This window comes from Lutra lutra, chromosome 4 (assembly GCF_902655055.1).
Source record: "Lutra lutra chromosome 4, mLutLut1.2, whole genome shotgun sequence".
NCBI classification, from domain to species: Eukaryota; Metazoa; Chordata; class Mammalia; order Carnivora; family Mustelidae; genus Lutra; species Lutra lutra.
The window spans coordinates 99628907-99646817 of NC_062281.1; the positions used below are offsets into that span (position 1 = coordinate 99628907).

The following is a 17911-nucleotide window of genomic DNA, read 5'->3' on the forward strand; positions in this document are numbered from 1 at the left end:
CCCCACCATCTTGAGAAATCTTGTTGAACCATATTATGCCAGTCCCAGCCTGGTCCCGATCACATTCTACCAACAGAATATGATACTATTTAAACATTGCTTGGTTGAGGGGTAGGCTTGCCATTTAGGTTATATATATATATATATATATATATATATGAAGACTGCTTTTGGGACTGAAATCTTTGAAATTTTGCTAGATATAGAGAGATTTTATTTGGCTTAAGTTCCATTTCTACTTAAAATAGTCCTGTGGTAGCTGTAAAGAAGGTAAGCTTCTAGTAGCTGATGTTTGTGTGGAACATATAGTTTGTTTTCAAAAAGACATTGGCTTTTAAAATATTTGCTAGTTTCACCTCTAGGTTTTAGTTATTTGTGGCTCAGCTGCTGTAAGTGTGATCTTTTCACTTCTCCAAACTGAAGTCTGCTGATCTTATGTTCTGGGGCTCTGTCCTGAACTGGAGGTACTTCTAGAAGAGGTTACCAGTTGCAAAAATGGACTGTTTGGGCAGAAGAGAAGGAAAGCTATCTAGAGATAGCTTCTTCCCTCTGTACCCTAGGAGGATTTAACTTTTGGAATTTTATTACAGAAGCTGAAAAGACAATCCACCAAGTACAAGGCAGACAAAACCTATCCCACCACTGTGGCTGAGATGCCCACGAATATCAAGAAAAACAGATATAAAGATATCTTGCCCTGTAAGTTTTGTTTCTCCCTATAAAAAGCATCTGCTATTCACAGTGCTAGGTCCTGACTTACAGTAAGCCCTCTGACTAAGCCCTTTTAGTTATCCTGGCTCTGTCTTTTGTATTATAGATGATCACAGCCGAGTAGAGCTGTCCCTGATAACCTCGGATGAAGATTCTGACTACATCAATGCCAACTTCATTAAGGTACACCCTGCATTCTATAGTTCTCTAGTACCTAAACAAGGGGTTGAGGTACTAGACCATATTTCTCTAGGTACCTAAAAAAAAGGTGGAGAGGATCCTAGACAAGAAGAAGAAGATACTATTTGTAGTCATCCTATATGATTTCTGTTCCCCTTTAGGGAGTTTATGGACCCAAGGGTTATATTGCCACCCAGGGACCCTTGTCTACAACTCTCCTGGACTTCTGGAGGATGGTCTGGGAATACAGCATCCTGGTAAGGACAGAGTTGCTTCTGTTACTCTCTTCCGTAGTTGTTAGGGATGGAGGGGGGCAGGGTGTCAGGATATGGGATTAAGGTTTCCTCTGCATTAGAATCGGTGCCTTTTGGGGCCAAGTCGCTAGAATTTCAGGGTTCAGGCACATTTTTGTTAAAATCACAATGTCACCTGTATTCAAGGAAATGAAAGTTCATATCTTGACAGGTTCATTTGTTAATAAGAATTTACTGATTTGAATAGGAAAAAGGGAAGTAAGGACAGAAAGAAGGGCAGTAGTGACATTTTATCATTTACCAAGATTTCTTTTGGGGGGTTAAAAAACAAAACAGAAAAAAATGATAATCCTGGAACCCATGTGTTAACTGCTCTTTCTAACCACATCAATGCTCTATCAATTTCATCCCCCCAGGTCATTGTTATGGCATGCATGGAGTTTGAGATGGGGAAGGTGAGTAGCTTTCTGGTAGACCTAAAGATAAAGGAAAGAGAAGGGGGAAAGTTGGTCGCAGAACTTTCCTTAATTGTGCCTACTTAAAAATTATCCTCATCTTATTAACTGTCAGTTTGAGAACACCAAGTGACTCCCTTTACACACCTAAGAACTCCTTTTGTCCACTTTCCCAGTAGACTCTCTATTTTAAAGTAAAGATAAGATATGCTTTTTTTTTTTAAAGATTTTATTTATTTATTTGACACAGAAAGAGAGATCACAAGTAGGCAGAGAGGCAGCCAGAGAGAGGGGGGGAAGCAGGCTCCCCACTGAACAGAGAGCCTGATGTGGGGCTCGATCCCAGGACCCTGACATCATGACCTGAGCCGAAGGCAGAGGCTTAACCCACTGAGCCACCCAGGCACCCCAAGATAAGATATGCTTTTAAAGTAACCATTTTCCCACTTTTGTTAATAAATCAGGCACCTTTAACTGGCAGTCAGCCCTTCTAACCCCATGTTGTCTAACGTGGCACCCACTGGCCACATGTGACTATCGAGCCCTTGAAACATGGCTAGTTTCACGGAGCTCAATTTTATTTCCTTTTATTTTAGTGAGTTTAAGTTTAAAAACTCGGTTTTCCAATTCAGTGTCTGGAACAACTTGGGTATGTGAATCTTTTTCAACCATATACTTGATGAGCTCTAAATGGAAATAAAATGTTTCCGATGGTAATTTAAGATACTGATATGTGCTGTCAATATAAAATACACACTGGGTTTGAAGACCGAGACAAATGTCAAATATTGAATATCTGTTTTCTATTGATTACATGTTTTTTTTTAATATACTGGCTAAGATGGATTATTAAAATTAATCTCATATTTTTTTCATTTTTGAATGTGGCTATTAGAAAACTTAAAACTGGGGCGCCTGGGTGGCTCAGTGGGTTAAAGCCTCTGCCTTCGGCTTGGGTCATGATCCCAGGGTCCTGGGATCGAGCCCCGCATTGGGCTCTCTGCTCGGCAGGGAGCCTGCTTCCACCTCTCTCTCTCTCTGCCTACTTGTGATCTCTGCCTGTCAAATAAATAATAAATAAAAATCTAAAAAAAAAAAGTGGAAATACATGAAGGATAAAACAAAAAAGTTAAAAAAAAAAAAAAGAAAACTTAAAACTGCCTGGGTAGCTCACATTATGTTTCTATTGAATAACACTCTTCTTACCTCCTATTGATATTCATAATTCCAGTTAAAACCAAGCTTTCAGGGGTGCCTGGGTGGCTCAGTTGGTTAACCATCTGCCTTTGGCTCAGGTCACGATCTCAGGGTTCTGGAATCGAGCCCCTGCAGAGTTCAGTTGGGCTTCCTGCTTATTGGGGAGTCTGTTTGTCCCTCTCCCTCTGCCCCTCCCCATTCCCTCCTTGTACCCTCTCTCAAATAAATAAAATCTTTAACAAAAAAAGAAGCTTTCACTTGGCTTGTACAGCTTTGCTTTAGTAGACATGATCTCTGTTAATCCCTTTGAAATACAGTAGTCCCCCTTATTCATGTGGGATATACTCCAAGACGCCTGGAGTGGATGCCTGACATGAGGATAATTTCAAACTCTATATACACTATGTTTTTTTCTATGCATACATGCCTATGGTAAAGTTTAATTTGTGAATAGGCACAATAGGAGTTAACAACAACAATACTATAATAGAACAATTATAACAATATTCTAGAAGTTAGGTGAATGTGATCTCTTTCTTCCTCAAAATATCTTATTGTACTGTACTCACCCTTCTGATGATGATGATGTAAGATGATCAGATGTCTACATGATGAGATGAAGTGAGGGGAATGACGTAAGTGTTGCAACATAGGGTTAGGCTACTACTGATCTTCCAACAATACATCCTGGACTATATATGGGTAACTGAAAGACCACGGTTGACCATGGGTAACTAAAACCATGGAAAATAAAACTGTGGGTAAGGTGGGACTACTGTACTGAAAAGGTCAGATCCCTATTTCTACTTCTTCAGACTTCTATGAAGTCTGAAATTGATATATCCTTTAGTGTTTTTCCCATCCTTGAAGATTCCAGACCATGATGTTGGGGATGGTCCTAACCTAAGTTAAAGGACACAGAGCTGAATTTGTGAATTTGCTTCTGAATGAGGAAGTGGATTTTGTTACCCAGAAGAGACTAGAATATCTGGAGGGGAGTCATGACATTTTGCTTTGTGCAACAGAAAAAGTGTGAGCGCTACTGGACTGAGCCAGGAGAGCTACCGCGGCAAGTTGGCCCTTTCTCCATATCCTGTGTGAGTATGATGCCTGTTTCCATTATGGCTGAGCAGATGCTCCCGAGTCTACTTTATAGAGGCTAGTTTTTGAACATTAGTCTTTGAAATAACTAATATTTGAATTTACTTCTTAGGAAGCTGAAAATAGAAAATCCGATTACATAATCAGGACTCTAAAAGCCAAGTTCAATAGTGTAAGTATAGACCTTGAGTGGTAACCTCAAGAGCCCACGGCAGCAAATACATACGTATGTGACTCGGGCTGGCCACAAGACAGTAGGAATGGTGGGGCCCTTGGAGGTTCTCGATAAATCTTCATATGCAAAAGAGACCTTTGATGTAATCCTTACTCCCCAATCTATTACACACCATGGCACGCCTATAAAATGATAATATTTGTAGGATGAATAGAGGCTATGTGGTGAATAGAGGCTGGGAACCACCTTGAGAGCTCATGTTGCCCGGTCTCTCTATGACAAAGGGGTTTACTATATCAGCATGACTGTGACCCACTTGAACCGGTGAAGCACACCAGTTGGGAAGCTCTGTTTGGACTATCTTAATATCTACCTCCTCTTGTGAGTGGGGCGGATAGAGACAGACCAATAGTCAGTTACCTGAAATCACTTTTAATTGTTCTCAGAAGGCACATGGGCCCTAGAGGCCTGTGGAGAAGAAAGCAGCATAAATCGCCAACAGGACAGAGATGCTACTTAGGAAGTCAGAATAATCTTGTGGTAGAATGAGGTGGGGTCCTGACATTGAACTCGCTTTTTATTCTGGCTACTTCTTTTTTATAGGAAACTCGAACTATCTACCAGTTTCATTACAAGAATTGGCCAGACCATGATGTGCCTTCATCCATAGACCCTATTCTTGAGCTCATCTGGGATGTACGTTCTTACCAAGAGGATGTCAGTGTTCCCATATGCATTCACTGCAGGTAAGATGCTGGTCTTTGAACCTTCCACCCAAACAAACTAAATGTCACAGTGTGGCCAGGACTCCTGCTATACCTGAAGGAAGACAGAGTCTGTTGGAATTCAAGGTGGTACAAGCATGTAGGATGTAGGCTCCTGATCCTAGTCTCACTTTTTCCAGTTGATGAGAAAGGAACAAAGCTTAGAAATGAGAGTGATTGAAAGGGCAAGGTCCATAGCAAAACCAAATCATAATAAATTCAACCTGAGCATTAAATTAATATTTTCTGACATGTTACTTGGGAACAGTGCAGAGACTCTTGTTAAGAGAAGTCACCTAGGATCTGTCCTGAGGTTCATGTGGGCATATGACAACTGACAAACATGCTCTGGGAAAGGGGGGATGCTTTGGAACATTTCATTGCCTCTAGGTTTCTTCTTCCCCAATCTGCTGGTGACATTTCCCAGCTACTGTCAATGACCCACCCTCTGCAACTGTATGTGCTCCTGTGATGTTTCATTTCAGTGCTGGCTGTGGAAGGACTGGTGTTATCTGTGCTATTGATTATACCTGGATGTTGCTAAAAGATGGGGTGAGTTTTTCTCCTCAGGCACTTCCTGTCTACTTAACCTGCTACTTTCAGACCTAGGAATTGTTTGGTTCTTCCAAACATCTATCTCCATGACTCATCTTTTCTAGAATATTCACTGTAGACCCACTTTGTCAGATGCTTAAATTAGGCCCTAGGTTGGTGGTTCTCAAAGTTAGTTCCCAGGCAAGCAACATTGGCATCACCTGAGAACTTGTTAGAAATGCAAAACCTTGGGCAGGGCCTTGGATAGATTGAAGCAGAAACTATGGAGGTAGGGGGAGGAAGGGGGAAACCAGCAAGCTCTCCTGGTGCTTCTAAGGCATGCTGTAGTTTGAGAATCACTGCCCTTTCTTTATCCAAACTACTTTAGTGGATGGACTCTATCACAAATTTTGTGTTCCAATCTCTAAGTCATTTTTAAAAGTCTAATAGGAAGTGGGAACTTTGAAACACGGGCTTGAAATCTATCTGCCAATTTCTTTTATTTCATAAAATTCTCATGCTTCCTCATCTGAACCTTATCCCTCATTATATCATTAACTTCAGACATTTGATCACCCCATGCAAAATCATGCCCGAGAGTTTCTTCAATCTTTTCTGGGGAAAATACCAGGCTCTAAATCATGACGCAAGTGATGAGAAACCTCATTCATTTAAAAAATGCATTCTTTTTTGGATATTATCTTCTGTTAGGAGAGCAGATATCATGGGAGTGACAAGACCAGTCTTGTCAATAATAGTAATAATTTATTAAATATTAAGTAATATTAAATTTTAAATAAATAAAATAATAATTAACAAAGCAGAGGAACAAAGGAGTAAGATTTTTTTCCCCCTTTTATTTGATAGATACTTCCAGAGAACTTCAGTGTTTTTAGTTTGATCCAGGAAATGCGAACACAAAGACCTTCATTTGTTCAAACTCAGGTATGCAACTATGGTGAATGGATCATAACATGTGTCTCAGTCTTGCTATATCTCTCTGTTCAATAGTAAGGCAACCCAAAACAGCTGACTGCCTAGCTATACTACCAATTTCCTCTTAGGAGCACTAGTCCATTTGCATTTCCTCGAACTCTGAATAGATAATTTTTTTCCCTGTCTTCCTTGCCTTGGGTCAAATTCCTCTCATTCCTTGTATTTTACTGTCTTTGCAGAAAATATTAAGAAACTATTGTAATATTTATTATAAAGGATGTTGAAAAAATTTCACAAGCTGTTTGATTAGAAAGAAAGAGTTAGGTTAACTTGAAGTTTTGTAGCAGCAATTCACTTCTGAAACTGTAGAAAAATCAGAGATTTGTTGTTTCTTTTTTTTTTTTTAAAGATTTATTTATTTATTTATTTATTTATTTGACAGACAGAGATCACAAGTAGGCAGAGAGGCAGGCAGAGAGGGGCGGGGAGGCAGGCTCCCTGCTGAGCAGAGAGCCCAATTGGGGTTGGATCCCAGGACCCTGGGATCATGACCTGAGCCGAAGGCAGAGGCTTTAACCCACTGAGCCACCCAGGCGCCCCAGAGATTTGTTATTTCTGCTTCAGGAAGTGGTAACAGAATCCTGAGAGTGCAGTCAGTCTGCATACTCATTTTTTGACTTGAAGAAAATTAAAAATAAAAGCAACCATACTCCTATCACCTAGAGATAGCCACAATTATTATTGTTTTGTAGTCTCTCCTGATCCTTAAGTATGCATACTTAAAAAACCATGATTATAACCATACTATAATAAGGTTACATGTCTATCACAACATTTTCATCTACCCCAAAGTGCTCACCCTCGTTCACTCTGTTAGGAATGCTCTTCTCCTGCTTTGTTCTCTCCTCTCCTGCTCAAGTTCCACCTCCTAGATGAAACACTTCAGGACAGAACTCTCACTCTCTACGATATTAATTTCACCCAGATTTCTACACCAATAATTTTACCCACATTTCCAAAAAAATGGTCTCCATCTTTAAGATGGAGTTTCGCTTTCACCCATTTATTCATTCACCAAGCATTTGTTGACAGAAGTAACAGACGTTTTTACATAATTTGTTAGAACTACTTTCTACTGCTTAAGTGGTAAGACCCTGAAGTGTTAAAAGCACTTACAAATGAACTTGCCCATAGAATTGGAGGTAAAATAACTGACAGTGGCAGTTTAGATATTTTCATCTGACATTTGTGAATTGAGGGGAAAAAATGAAGAGCTATTGTAATATAAGCCTTCTGTTTGGCCCACGTAGGTTTTCCACTAATAGCTAGTGGAAAAAAAATTTTTTTCATGCATCGACTGTAGGTGTTTTCTATATTCAACCTGAAGGAAAAAGTTTCTGTGAAGTAAAAGCATTGGCTGGATTAGTGCCACCAGACTTAAAAGCAGGTCGATCCATATAAATGTCTAAAGACCCCAGGAAGTATGCAACCTAGTTGTCTAATATTACATTGTAGTATGAATCTACAATACTACAGAGAGTATGGCTCTCTGTAGTATGAATCAATCAATAAACCCTACTTCATTTCAGAGAAAGTCCATTTCCGGCCTCCTTGTAAAGGTCGGAGACAGAGGAAACGATTTCTGGTTAGCTTTCATATGTTAATCAACATTATCAACAACTAGCTGAACAAATCCCTTACCAGTTGTCAGCTGCTTTTTCTGACACCACTCTCACCAGGAAATAGCACTGTAACCAGCTGATCACTTCCTGTCTGACTTTCCTTTTCTTAAAAAAATGGGAGAGTGTACCAACAGATGTGTGGGTGATGCAGATTCTGTATGGTTCTCCTGCTAAAATTATAATTGGCAAAAGTTGTGCTTTATTTGTATTGTGTGAAGTGCCAGGGAAACCCCATTGAGGCTCTTTCAGATGAAAAGTAGCTCCAAAATCAAGTGCTAGAGCAAGTCCCATGGCAGAACCCCACCCCCACCTGCACAGACCCTTTAAGGGTGGCGGTGTCATTTCCCGACAGTGAAATCCTTTCACAGGCACAAATTTCCAGACTCTCTTGGGTGATCTACTTTTTTTTGGTGTCTTCACTAGGAGAGCATGTCAGCAGCTTGATCTAGGTATATTAAACTAAGAGTCAGAAGACCCAGGTTCAAATCCAAGTCTGGAAATCATGGCTGAACAAACTTGTACGAAGTGTAAACAGGGATAATAGCCTAACTGCTTTAGAGATAAATTGTCAGGGTCAAATGAAGAATATAATTGAAGCTCCGTGACCACAATCTACGTCCCTTTTCCCAGAAAAGATGAAGGTGCCTGACCAAAAATGCATCCAGAATCAGATAAAACGTTTAAAATGTGAGCCAGGAAAACGAAATTGGAGGGATGATGGTGCGGGGGAAGATAAGTGAGAAAGTGGGGTCAGAACATAAAACATGCCGAAGGCCCTTGTATATTTAGAGGTAGAAGATCAAATATTTAGCTATTTCTAGTAGGCTGCAAGTGCTTTGCAATCCGAAATGGGCTTCACAAACGTAAGGGCATTACAATGAAACTATGGTTGATGGTCTTTTCAGGTCTGCTGTACTAGGGTTTGACTTATGTTCACACTCCTGAACTCTGGTTCTGTGGTTCACCAAGTTTCTTGTTTGTTTTCATTTATTTCGGTTTGTGATGCTCTTCAGGAACAGTATGAACTGGTCTACAAGGCTGTATTAGAACTGTTTAAGAGACAGATGGATGTTATTAGGGATCAACACTCGGGAACAGAGGTAAACATTAAACTTGACATTTTGTCTTTTTTTTCCCCATGTTTTATTTTGGTCACGGGATCAGAAATCAATTATAGGACTAATGATTTATTGCCAAAACTGAATTGGAGTGTCAGGGGTACATGGGGTTATACTGCAAATCTCCTGTGGAGAAGGACTGATTAATTGAAGTACTTCAACTTAGAAAATGAATCTTTTGGTTAACCTACTGTTTACAATTTTCAGCTAAATTTAGAAACAATAGGAGTGAGTGACAGGGCAAGTGTCTATTCTGTTCCCAGGTCTAATAACTATGTGGTGAGTTAAAAGTGAGAGTGATAGTTACAAAGTGAAATCATAGTTGAAAACTGATGTGATTTTTCAGGTTTCTTTAGCCTCGTTTTGATTGCATATCTCTCATCAAATTTTGGAAATATTTTAGAATATGCAGAGGGATTTTTAGCTGAGGGTCTTCGGTATAAAAATGATTATGATTTAACCAAATTCCAATTAAGAAATATTGAGTATTCTAGGATATGCTATTTTGATCACATCACAAAAATTGATAAATCAAATACTAACTGTGAAGTCACAAAGTATTAGGTTCTGAACAAACTTTAAGAAAATAAGATTACTGATTTACCTTTGAAGGGTGTGTTTTGTAACATATTCTTATTAATTTAATTTTTAATATCACATTTTGGATTCTTAATCTGAAAATATTCACTGAGGACCTTCTACCCAGTGTTAGGATACTGGGTAGTATCTACTAATACTACTAATTCTAATATTATCTAGGATTAGGAATACAAAATAATATAAGACACGATTCTGATCATAACTCTTGTCAGTCAAATGTTGAATCATGGGGAAGGAAAGCAAGAAAAACTGTTGAGGTTTGAAATGGACTAAGCAATCCTCATTAGTGTCAGCTTCAAGGGAAAACAATATGGTAGAAGGACATGGAAATAAGAGTATAGTTTTGTCAGAAATTGTTATTTATATCCTATTTATATATGTTTTATTAGCCAGTATTCCCATACCAAGGTTAAATGATAAAGGTGATTATGGACAACCAAATTTTAATGGGAAAGATTCTCATGTTTCACTACCAAGTGTGCTGCTGACTTGATTGGAGATATTTGTTTGTTTGTTTACATCTCTTAATCCCCATCATCTATTTTACCTCTTCCTCCACCTACCTCCCCTCTGGCAACCACCAGTTTGTTCTCTATAGTTAAGAGTCTGTTTTTTGCGGGGTGTCTGGGTGGTTCAGTCAGTTATGTGTCCAACTCTTGATCTTAGCTCAGGTCTTGATCTCAAGGTTGTAAGTTCAAGCCCCATGTTGGGCTCCATGCTGAGCCTGGAGCCTACTTAAAAAAAAAAAAAGTCTTTTGTTGGTTAATTTTGCTTTTCAGATTCCCCAAATGAGTGGGAGCATTTGGTATTTACCTTCCCTTATTTGACTTATTTTACTTAGCCTATTACCCTCTAGGTCCATCCATGTTGTCACAAAATGGCAAATTTCTTTCGTTTTTCTGAGTAATATTCCATTATATAAATATACCATCTTTATCCATCGAGGGATGGACACTTGAGCTGCTTCCGTAGTTTGGTTATTATAAATAATGCTACAATAAACATAGGGGTGCATATGTCTCTTGAAACTAGTGTTTTTGTATTTTTTGGGCAAATACACAGTAGTGTGATTACTGGATCAAATGGTATAGTCTTATTTTTAATTTTTTAAGGAACCTCCATACTGTTTTCCATAGTGACTGCACCAATTTACATTCTCACCAACAGTGCACGAGGGTTCCTTTTTCTTTACTTCCTCTAACACTTGTTTCTTGTGCTTTTTATTTTAGCCATTCCGACAGGTGTAGAGTGATATCTCATTGTGGTTTTGATTTGCATTTCCCTGATGACTAGTGATGTTGAGCATCTTTTCATGTGCCTATAGGCCATCTGCCTGTCTTCTTTAGAAAAATATTTATTCATGCCCTCTGCCCATTTTTTAATAAGTTTTTTCGTTTTGAGTTATACAAGTTCTTTATATATTTTGGATATTAACTCCTCATGGATATATCATTTACAAACATCTTCTTCCATTCATTAGGTTGTCTTTTTGTTTTCTTGATTATTTCCTTTGTTGTGCAGAAGTTTTTATTTTGATATAGTCTCCTTAGTTTATTTTTGCTTTTGTTTCCTTTGCCTGAGGAGACATATCCATAAATATGTTGCTAAGGCCAATGTCCAAGAGATCACTATAAGAAATTACCTATGTTGGGACACCTGGGTGGCTCAGTTGGTTAAGCGGCTGCCGTCGGCTCAGGTCATGATCCCTGGGTCCTGGGATCGAGTCCCACATCGGGCTCCTTGCTGGGCAGGGAGCCTGCTTCTCCCTCGGCCTCTGCCTGCCTCTCTGTCTGCCTGTGCTCGCTCGCTCTCTCTCCCTCTGTCTCTGACAAATAAATAAATAAAATCTTTTAAAAAAAAAAAGAAATTACCTATGTTTTCTTTTAGGAGTTTGACGGTTTTAGGTCTCACATTTAGGTCTTTAATCCATTTTGAGTTTATTTTTGTGTACAGTATAAGAGAGTGGTCAAGTTTAATTCTTTTGCATGTAGCTGTCCAGTTTTCTCAACACCATTTACTGAAAACACTGTCATTTCCACATTGTATATTCTTTTTAAAAAGTTATTTATTTATTTATTTAAGAGACAAAGTGAAAGAGAGTAAGAGAGAGGGCACAAGCAGGGGGAGAGGCAGAGAGAGAAGCAGACTCCCTGCTGAGCAGGGAGTCCGACTGCTCAGCAGTCCAATCCCAGATGCCAAGATCATGACCTGAGGCAAAGGCAGACACTCAAAAACTAAGCCACCCAGGGGCCCCATCCCATTGTATATTCTCACCCCTTTGTCATGGATTAATTGATCATATAAATGTCGGTCTCTTTCTGGTCTCTTTATCTGTTCCATTGATCTATGTGTCTATTTTTGTGTCGGTGCCATACTGTTTTGATGAATTTAGCTTTGAAATATAGCTTGAAATTGGGATTTCATCTAGCTTTCTTTTCTTTCTCAAGATTGGACTTTGACTCTTTGAGGTCTTTGTAGTTCTACAAATTTTAGGATTATTTGTTCTAGCTCTGTGAAAAATGCTCTTGGTATTTTAACATGGATTGCATTGAATCTGTAAATTGCTTTGGGTTGTATGAACATTTTAAGAATATTAGTTCTTCTAATTCATGAGCATGGTATATCTTTCCATTCATTGTGTCATCTTTAATTTCTTTAATCAATGTCTTTCACCTTTTTGGTTAAATTTATTCCTAGGTATCTTATTCATTTTTGTGCAATTATAAATTGGACTATTGTTTTTCAATTGTTTAAAGAGAGTATTCACTGATTTCTATTTTATTAGGAAAATTTTAGAGGAAGAATGTTGAATTATGTCAATTGCATATTTTGCATAAGGGAATGATCACATGGATTTCTCCTTTGATGTATTAATATAGTCACACCATTGGATTTATTAATGTCAAACTGTCCCTGTATTTTAGAATTAACCCTTCTTGAACAAAAAAGATTCTTTTGATATGTCGCTGGAGTATGTGGGCTGATATTTTATTTAGGTTTCAGGAAATGCCAATACTCAAATTTAGTCCAGTAGCAGTGTCATGGCTCCTGCTGGGTTGTTTGGAGTGGGCCCTTAGTAAGTAAATGGGAACATAAGAACACAGTCCAAACTCTCATAGAAAGAATTGGTTACAGTTAAATAAAGAGGACTTCTGTTTCTGGAAAAGATCAAGTAGACACACTTTTCCGTGTGTGGTTTTTTTTTTTTTTCTGGTCCAACTAAGTGCAACCAGAAACTATACTTATAATTGGCATTATATAAAAAAACAACTATAAGAAGGCTCTGAGAGATAGAAAAAAGACAGGCCAGTGAAGGACCTTGAGACCCAAGGAAAGACATGATGCTAAGTTCCAGTTTTCTTTTGACTCATATATCCCAGACTTGAAACTGAAGAAGTCAACAACCTGGAAATGCCAGTGATACAGACAAAAAAGCCCCAACAAAAGCCTGCTCTGTCTAGCCAAAGGACCAAAAAAAGGGGCAGTCCAGCAAGATAGAAAACTTTTAGATAATCATCACTCTACTTTAGTCAACACCACAGAAAATAGTGGTCCCCCAACCCACACATGTCGGTAAAGACTGAGTGGGGTCCTAGATCCCCACCTCAACACTGTATTAGAATTCTGGAGTGATGTCAGAGAAGGTCAGGTAAAGAGGTAGGATTTTCATCCTCAATGGCCTGAAATGAGGGTTTCCTGCAGTGTCATTGGGGACTGCATGGGGAACCTAAGCTTCTACTGGACACTAACATGGTACCCTAATGCCTCCCCACTGAAGTAGTGTCAGAAGAAGCCTAGTAGAGAATTAGGACTTCCACCATCATTGAGCAGTGATAAGACCTCTGCTTACCACAGTGTCAGTAGATACCACATGGGGAGTGTCTTCCATGATGTCTCCCCTTGGCTGTCAACAAAGACTCAGTGAGGAAACTGGTGGAGTTAGAATATACTTGGCAGTAACAAGGCAGTAATGAGGCAGCACCTTCCCTTTCCTCTGTAGAATGTAGTTAAAAATAAAAAAACCTAGCTAAAACAGAAGGTTTAACTAAGATCTAGAGCCTCATAACAATACAAAAATATCTAAGTTTCAATTGAAAATCACTCATCATACCAAGAACAGGAAGATCTCAAACCAAATGAATAAGACCATCAATAGAGGACAAAGTAAAGATGTTAGAATTATCTGACCAAGTTTTAAAAGTAGCCACAATAAAAATGCTTCAATGAGCAATTACAAACATGCTTTAAATTTTTTTTTTTTTTTTAAACAAAAAGGCTGGGGTACCTGGGTGGCTCAGTGGGTTAAGCCTCTGCCCTCGGCTCAGGTCATGATCCCAGGGTCTTGGGATCGAGCCCACGTAGGGCTCTCTGCTCAGTAGGCAGCCTACTTCCCCCTCTCCCTCTGCCTGCTGCTTTGCCTACTTGTGATCTCCATGAAATAAATAAATAAAATCTTTAAAAAAAATAAAAGATAAAAAAATGGAAAGGCTCAGCAATAAATATAAAAAGATTCAGCAAAAAATCTAGAAGATATAAAAAAGAACCAAATGGCAATTTTAGAATTAAAAAACATAGTAACTGAAACAAAATAGCTTAGTAGATGAGCTCAACAGCAGAATTCAGGGTACACACAGAAAAAAAGAACCAATAAGATAAAAGATAGAACAATAGGAATTACCCAATCTAAACATAAAAAATAAAATAGACTGGAAAAAAAGAACAAACAGAGTCTTAGGGAACCTAAGGGACTGCAAGAAAATAACTAGCATTTGTGTCAGCAAAGTCCAAGAAGGAGAGGAGAAAAAGACACAGGGTTAAAAAAGTACTTCAAGGGGTGCCTGGGTGGCTCAGTGGGTTAAGGCCTCTGCCTTCAGCTCAGGTCGTGGTCCCAGGGTCCTGGGATCAAGCCCCGCATCGGGCTCTCTGCTTGGCAGGGAGCCTGCTTCCTCCTCTCTCTCTCTCTGCCTGCCTCTCTGCCTACTTGTGATCTCTGTCAAATAAATAAATAAAATCTTGAAAAAAAAAAGTACTTCAAGGCTCATTATAATTAAACTTCTGAAAATTAAAGACAAAAGTTCTAGAAAACAGCCATGGAAAAATGATCTTAAGAGTAGGGAGAAAACAATTAGAATGATAGCAGATTTGTCATCAGAAACCATGGGAGCCAGAAGAAAGTAAAACAATATGTCTTCATGCTGAAAAAAAGTAACTGACAACCCAGAATCCCATACCCAGTGAAAATATCCTTCAGGAATGAAGAAGAAATCAAGACATTCTCAGATGAAAAACAAACAGACAAAAAACTAAGAGAATTAGTTTGTTAGACCTATCTTTTAAAAAATGACAAAGGAACTTTTCTAAGCAGAAAGGAAGTGATGAAAGGGAGAACATGATAAGGAAAACCATGGGTAAATGTAATAGGCTTTCTTTTTCTTTTTTCAGATTTTTATTTATTTATTTATTTGACAGAGAGAGAGATCACAAGTAGGCAGAGAGACAGGCAGAGAGAGATGGAGAAGCAGGCTCCCCACTGAGCAGAGAGCCCAATGTGGGACCCGACCCAGGACTCTGGGATCATGACCTGAGCCAAAGGCAGAGGCTTTAACCCACTGAGCCACCCAGGCGCCTGGCTTTCTTTTTCTTTTTGCGTTTTCTAAATTTTTTGATGATTGAAGCAAAAATTATGCAGTCTGATGTAGTTCTAAATGTATTAGAGGAAATATTTAAAATAATTATATTATAAACAGGGAAGAGTTAGGAAACGTAAAGGGAGAAGTTTCTGTACTTGAACTAGTGAAATGGTAACACCTGTGGACTGTGATAGGTTATTTTATATAATGTAATACCTAGAGCCACCACTACAAAAGCTATACAAAGGCGTACCTTAAAAAACACTATAGATAAATCAAAATGAAATTCTAAAAATGCAGGAAAAAGAAAAGAGAAGTGAAAAACAGAACTAACAAAAAACAGAAAACAAAAAACAAAATGGCACAGTTAAACCCTAACATATCAATAATTACATTAAATGTAAATGGTATAAATATACCAATTAAAAGACAGATTGGCAGAGTATTTAAAACTATATGCTATATGCTATATAGCATATATATATGCTGTCTATAAGAAAGATACTTTAAATATATAGGTTGGTTTAAAGTAAAGATTGGGAAAAAAGATGTATCAAATATTCATATAAACATGAATAAGGTAGCAAAAATACTGATTCAAAGGGGCTCATGTACTCTGATGTTTATAGTAGCATATATTATATATATATGTGTATATATATGTGTGTGTGTGTATATATATATATATATATATATGCCACAAAACAATCTCAAACATTAAAAAAAAAAAGATTTGAAATCATACAGAATGTATGCACTGACCACAATGAAGTCAAACTAGAAGTCAATAACAGAAGCATAACAGGAAAAGATCCAAACACTTGGAAACTAAACTATATTCTTCTAAATAATCCATTGATTGAAAGAGGAAGTTTCATGGGACTTTTTGAAAAACCACACATTGAACTGAATACTTGTGAAAATATAACACATTGATATATATATATATATATATGTGTGTGTGTGTGTGTGTGTATTCAGTATTATTTATATATTTTACATTATATGGGTGTATGTATATTATATATTCTATATATTCTATATTATTATTATATATTATATAATATATATATTATAGTATATATATGATATATATATACTAAAACACACACACACACACACACACCGGGCATTCTTTTTGATGGTTAGTAACCATCAAAAAGAATGCCCGGTGTGTGTGTGTGTGTGTGTGTGCGTGTGTGTGTGTGTATATGTATATATATGGTGTGTGTGTGTGTGTATATATATATATATATATATATATATATATATTAGTCAACCATCAAAAAGAATGAAATCTTGCCATTTGCAACAATGTGGATTGAGCTTGAGTGTATTATGCTAAGCAAAATTAGTCAGAGAAAAACAAATACTATATGATTTCATCCATATGTAGAATTTAAGAAACAAAACAGATGAATGTAGAAGAAGGGGAAAAAGAGAGGGAAATAAGCCATGAAGGACTCTTAACTATAGATAACAACTTGAGGGTTGATGGAGGGAGATAGGCTAAATGGGTGATGGGTATTTAGGAAATTTTTGAAAAACCACACATTGAACTGAATACAAGTGAAAATACAACACATTGACATTTGTGGAACAAAGCTACAGCAGTTTTGAGAGGAAGGTTTATAGCTCTCTAAATGCAAACATTTGAAAACAGTAAAAGTCTCAAAATCAACAATCTGAGCTCCCACTTTAAGAGAGGGAAAGAGCAAAATAAACTCAAGGAAAAGAGAAGGAAAGAAATAATGAGCAGAAATCAGTGAAACTGAAAACAGAAGAACAGTGAAAAAAAGAGCCAAAATAATCAATAAAGTTGACAAAACTTCTATGAAGACTGCTGAAGAGAAAAGATAGAAATGATATCAGGAGTGAAATGGGAGAGCCCTAGAGTCTCTGTAGATATCAAAAGGATAATAAAGGAATATAGTATGAACTGGACACATCTACACTTGACAATTTAGACAAAATGGATTGCTTCCTCATAAAACACAAACTACCACAGCTTACTCAACATGAAATAGATCATTTGAATAGCCCCATAACAGTCAAGGAAAAGGAACTTGTAATTTTAAAACTCCCAAAAAAGAAGTCTCTAGGCCCACATAATTTGAGTATTCTAGCCAAATGTTTAGGGAAGAATTACCATGAATTTTACACAATCTATACCAGAAAATAGGAGGAGGAAACACTTCCCCCATTCATATTTTCTGTTGTAGTCAAATATATCATTGTATCTCAGTGGAAAAAATTACCACCTTACCCATTTTTAAGTGTACAATGCAGTGGCAGTAAGTACCTTCGCTATGTGCATGACCATTGCTACTATTTATTTCTAGAAATTTTTCATCATCCTAAACTGAAACTCTCCATGCTTCCTACAACAGCCCCTAGCAATTTCTATTCTACTTTTTGTCTCTATAAAATGGCTTATTATAGGTACATCATAAAAGTGGAATCATGTATTTATTCTTTTGCATCTGGCTTATTTCATGTGGCATGTTTTTAAGGTTCATCTATTTTTTTTTTTTAGTATGCATCAGAATTTCATTCCTTTTTATGGTTTTATTA

The 17911-nt window shown here is 37.6% G+C and overlaps 1 protein-coding gene across 7 annotated transcripts in view; it reads left to right on the forward strand.

Annotated features, from left to right (window-relative positions):
- Window positions 1-17911, forward strand: part of PTPN22 (protein tyrosine phosphatase non-receptor type 22) — a 60582-nt gene that overhangs the window by 17345 nt on the left and 25326 nt on the right. For 4 of the 7 annotated variants that reach the window (XM_047724537.1, XM_047724540.1, XM_047724539.1 and 1 more), the window contains exons 2-11: window positions 591-699; window positions 818-894; window positions 1053-1148; window positions 1562-1600; window positions 3823-3894; window positions 4011-4070; window positions 4677-4819; window positions 5323-5389; window positions 6239-6316; window positions 9003-9089. In XM_047724537.1, the coding sequence (XP_047580493.1) occupies window positions 591-699; window positions 818-894; window positions 1053-1148; window positions 1562-1600; window positions 3823-3894; window positions 4011-4070; window positions 4677-4819; window positions 5323-5389; window positions 6239-6316; window positions 9003-9089 (828 nt within the window). Of the gene's footprint in view, window positions 1-590; window positions 700-817; window positions 895-1052; window positions 1149-1561; window positions 1601-3753; window positions 3895-4010; window positions 4071-4676; window positions 4820-5322; window positions 5390-6238; window positions 6317-9002; window positions 9090-17911 lie in introns of those variants that run through there. The other 3 variants (XM_047724541.1, XM_047724542.1, XM_047724544.1) reach the window with 2 other exon arrangements.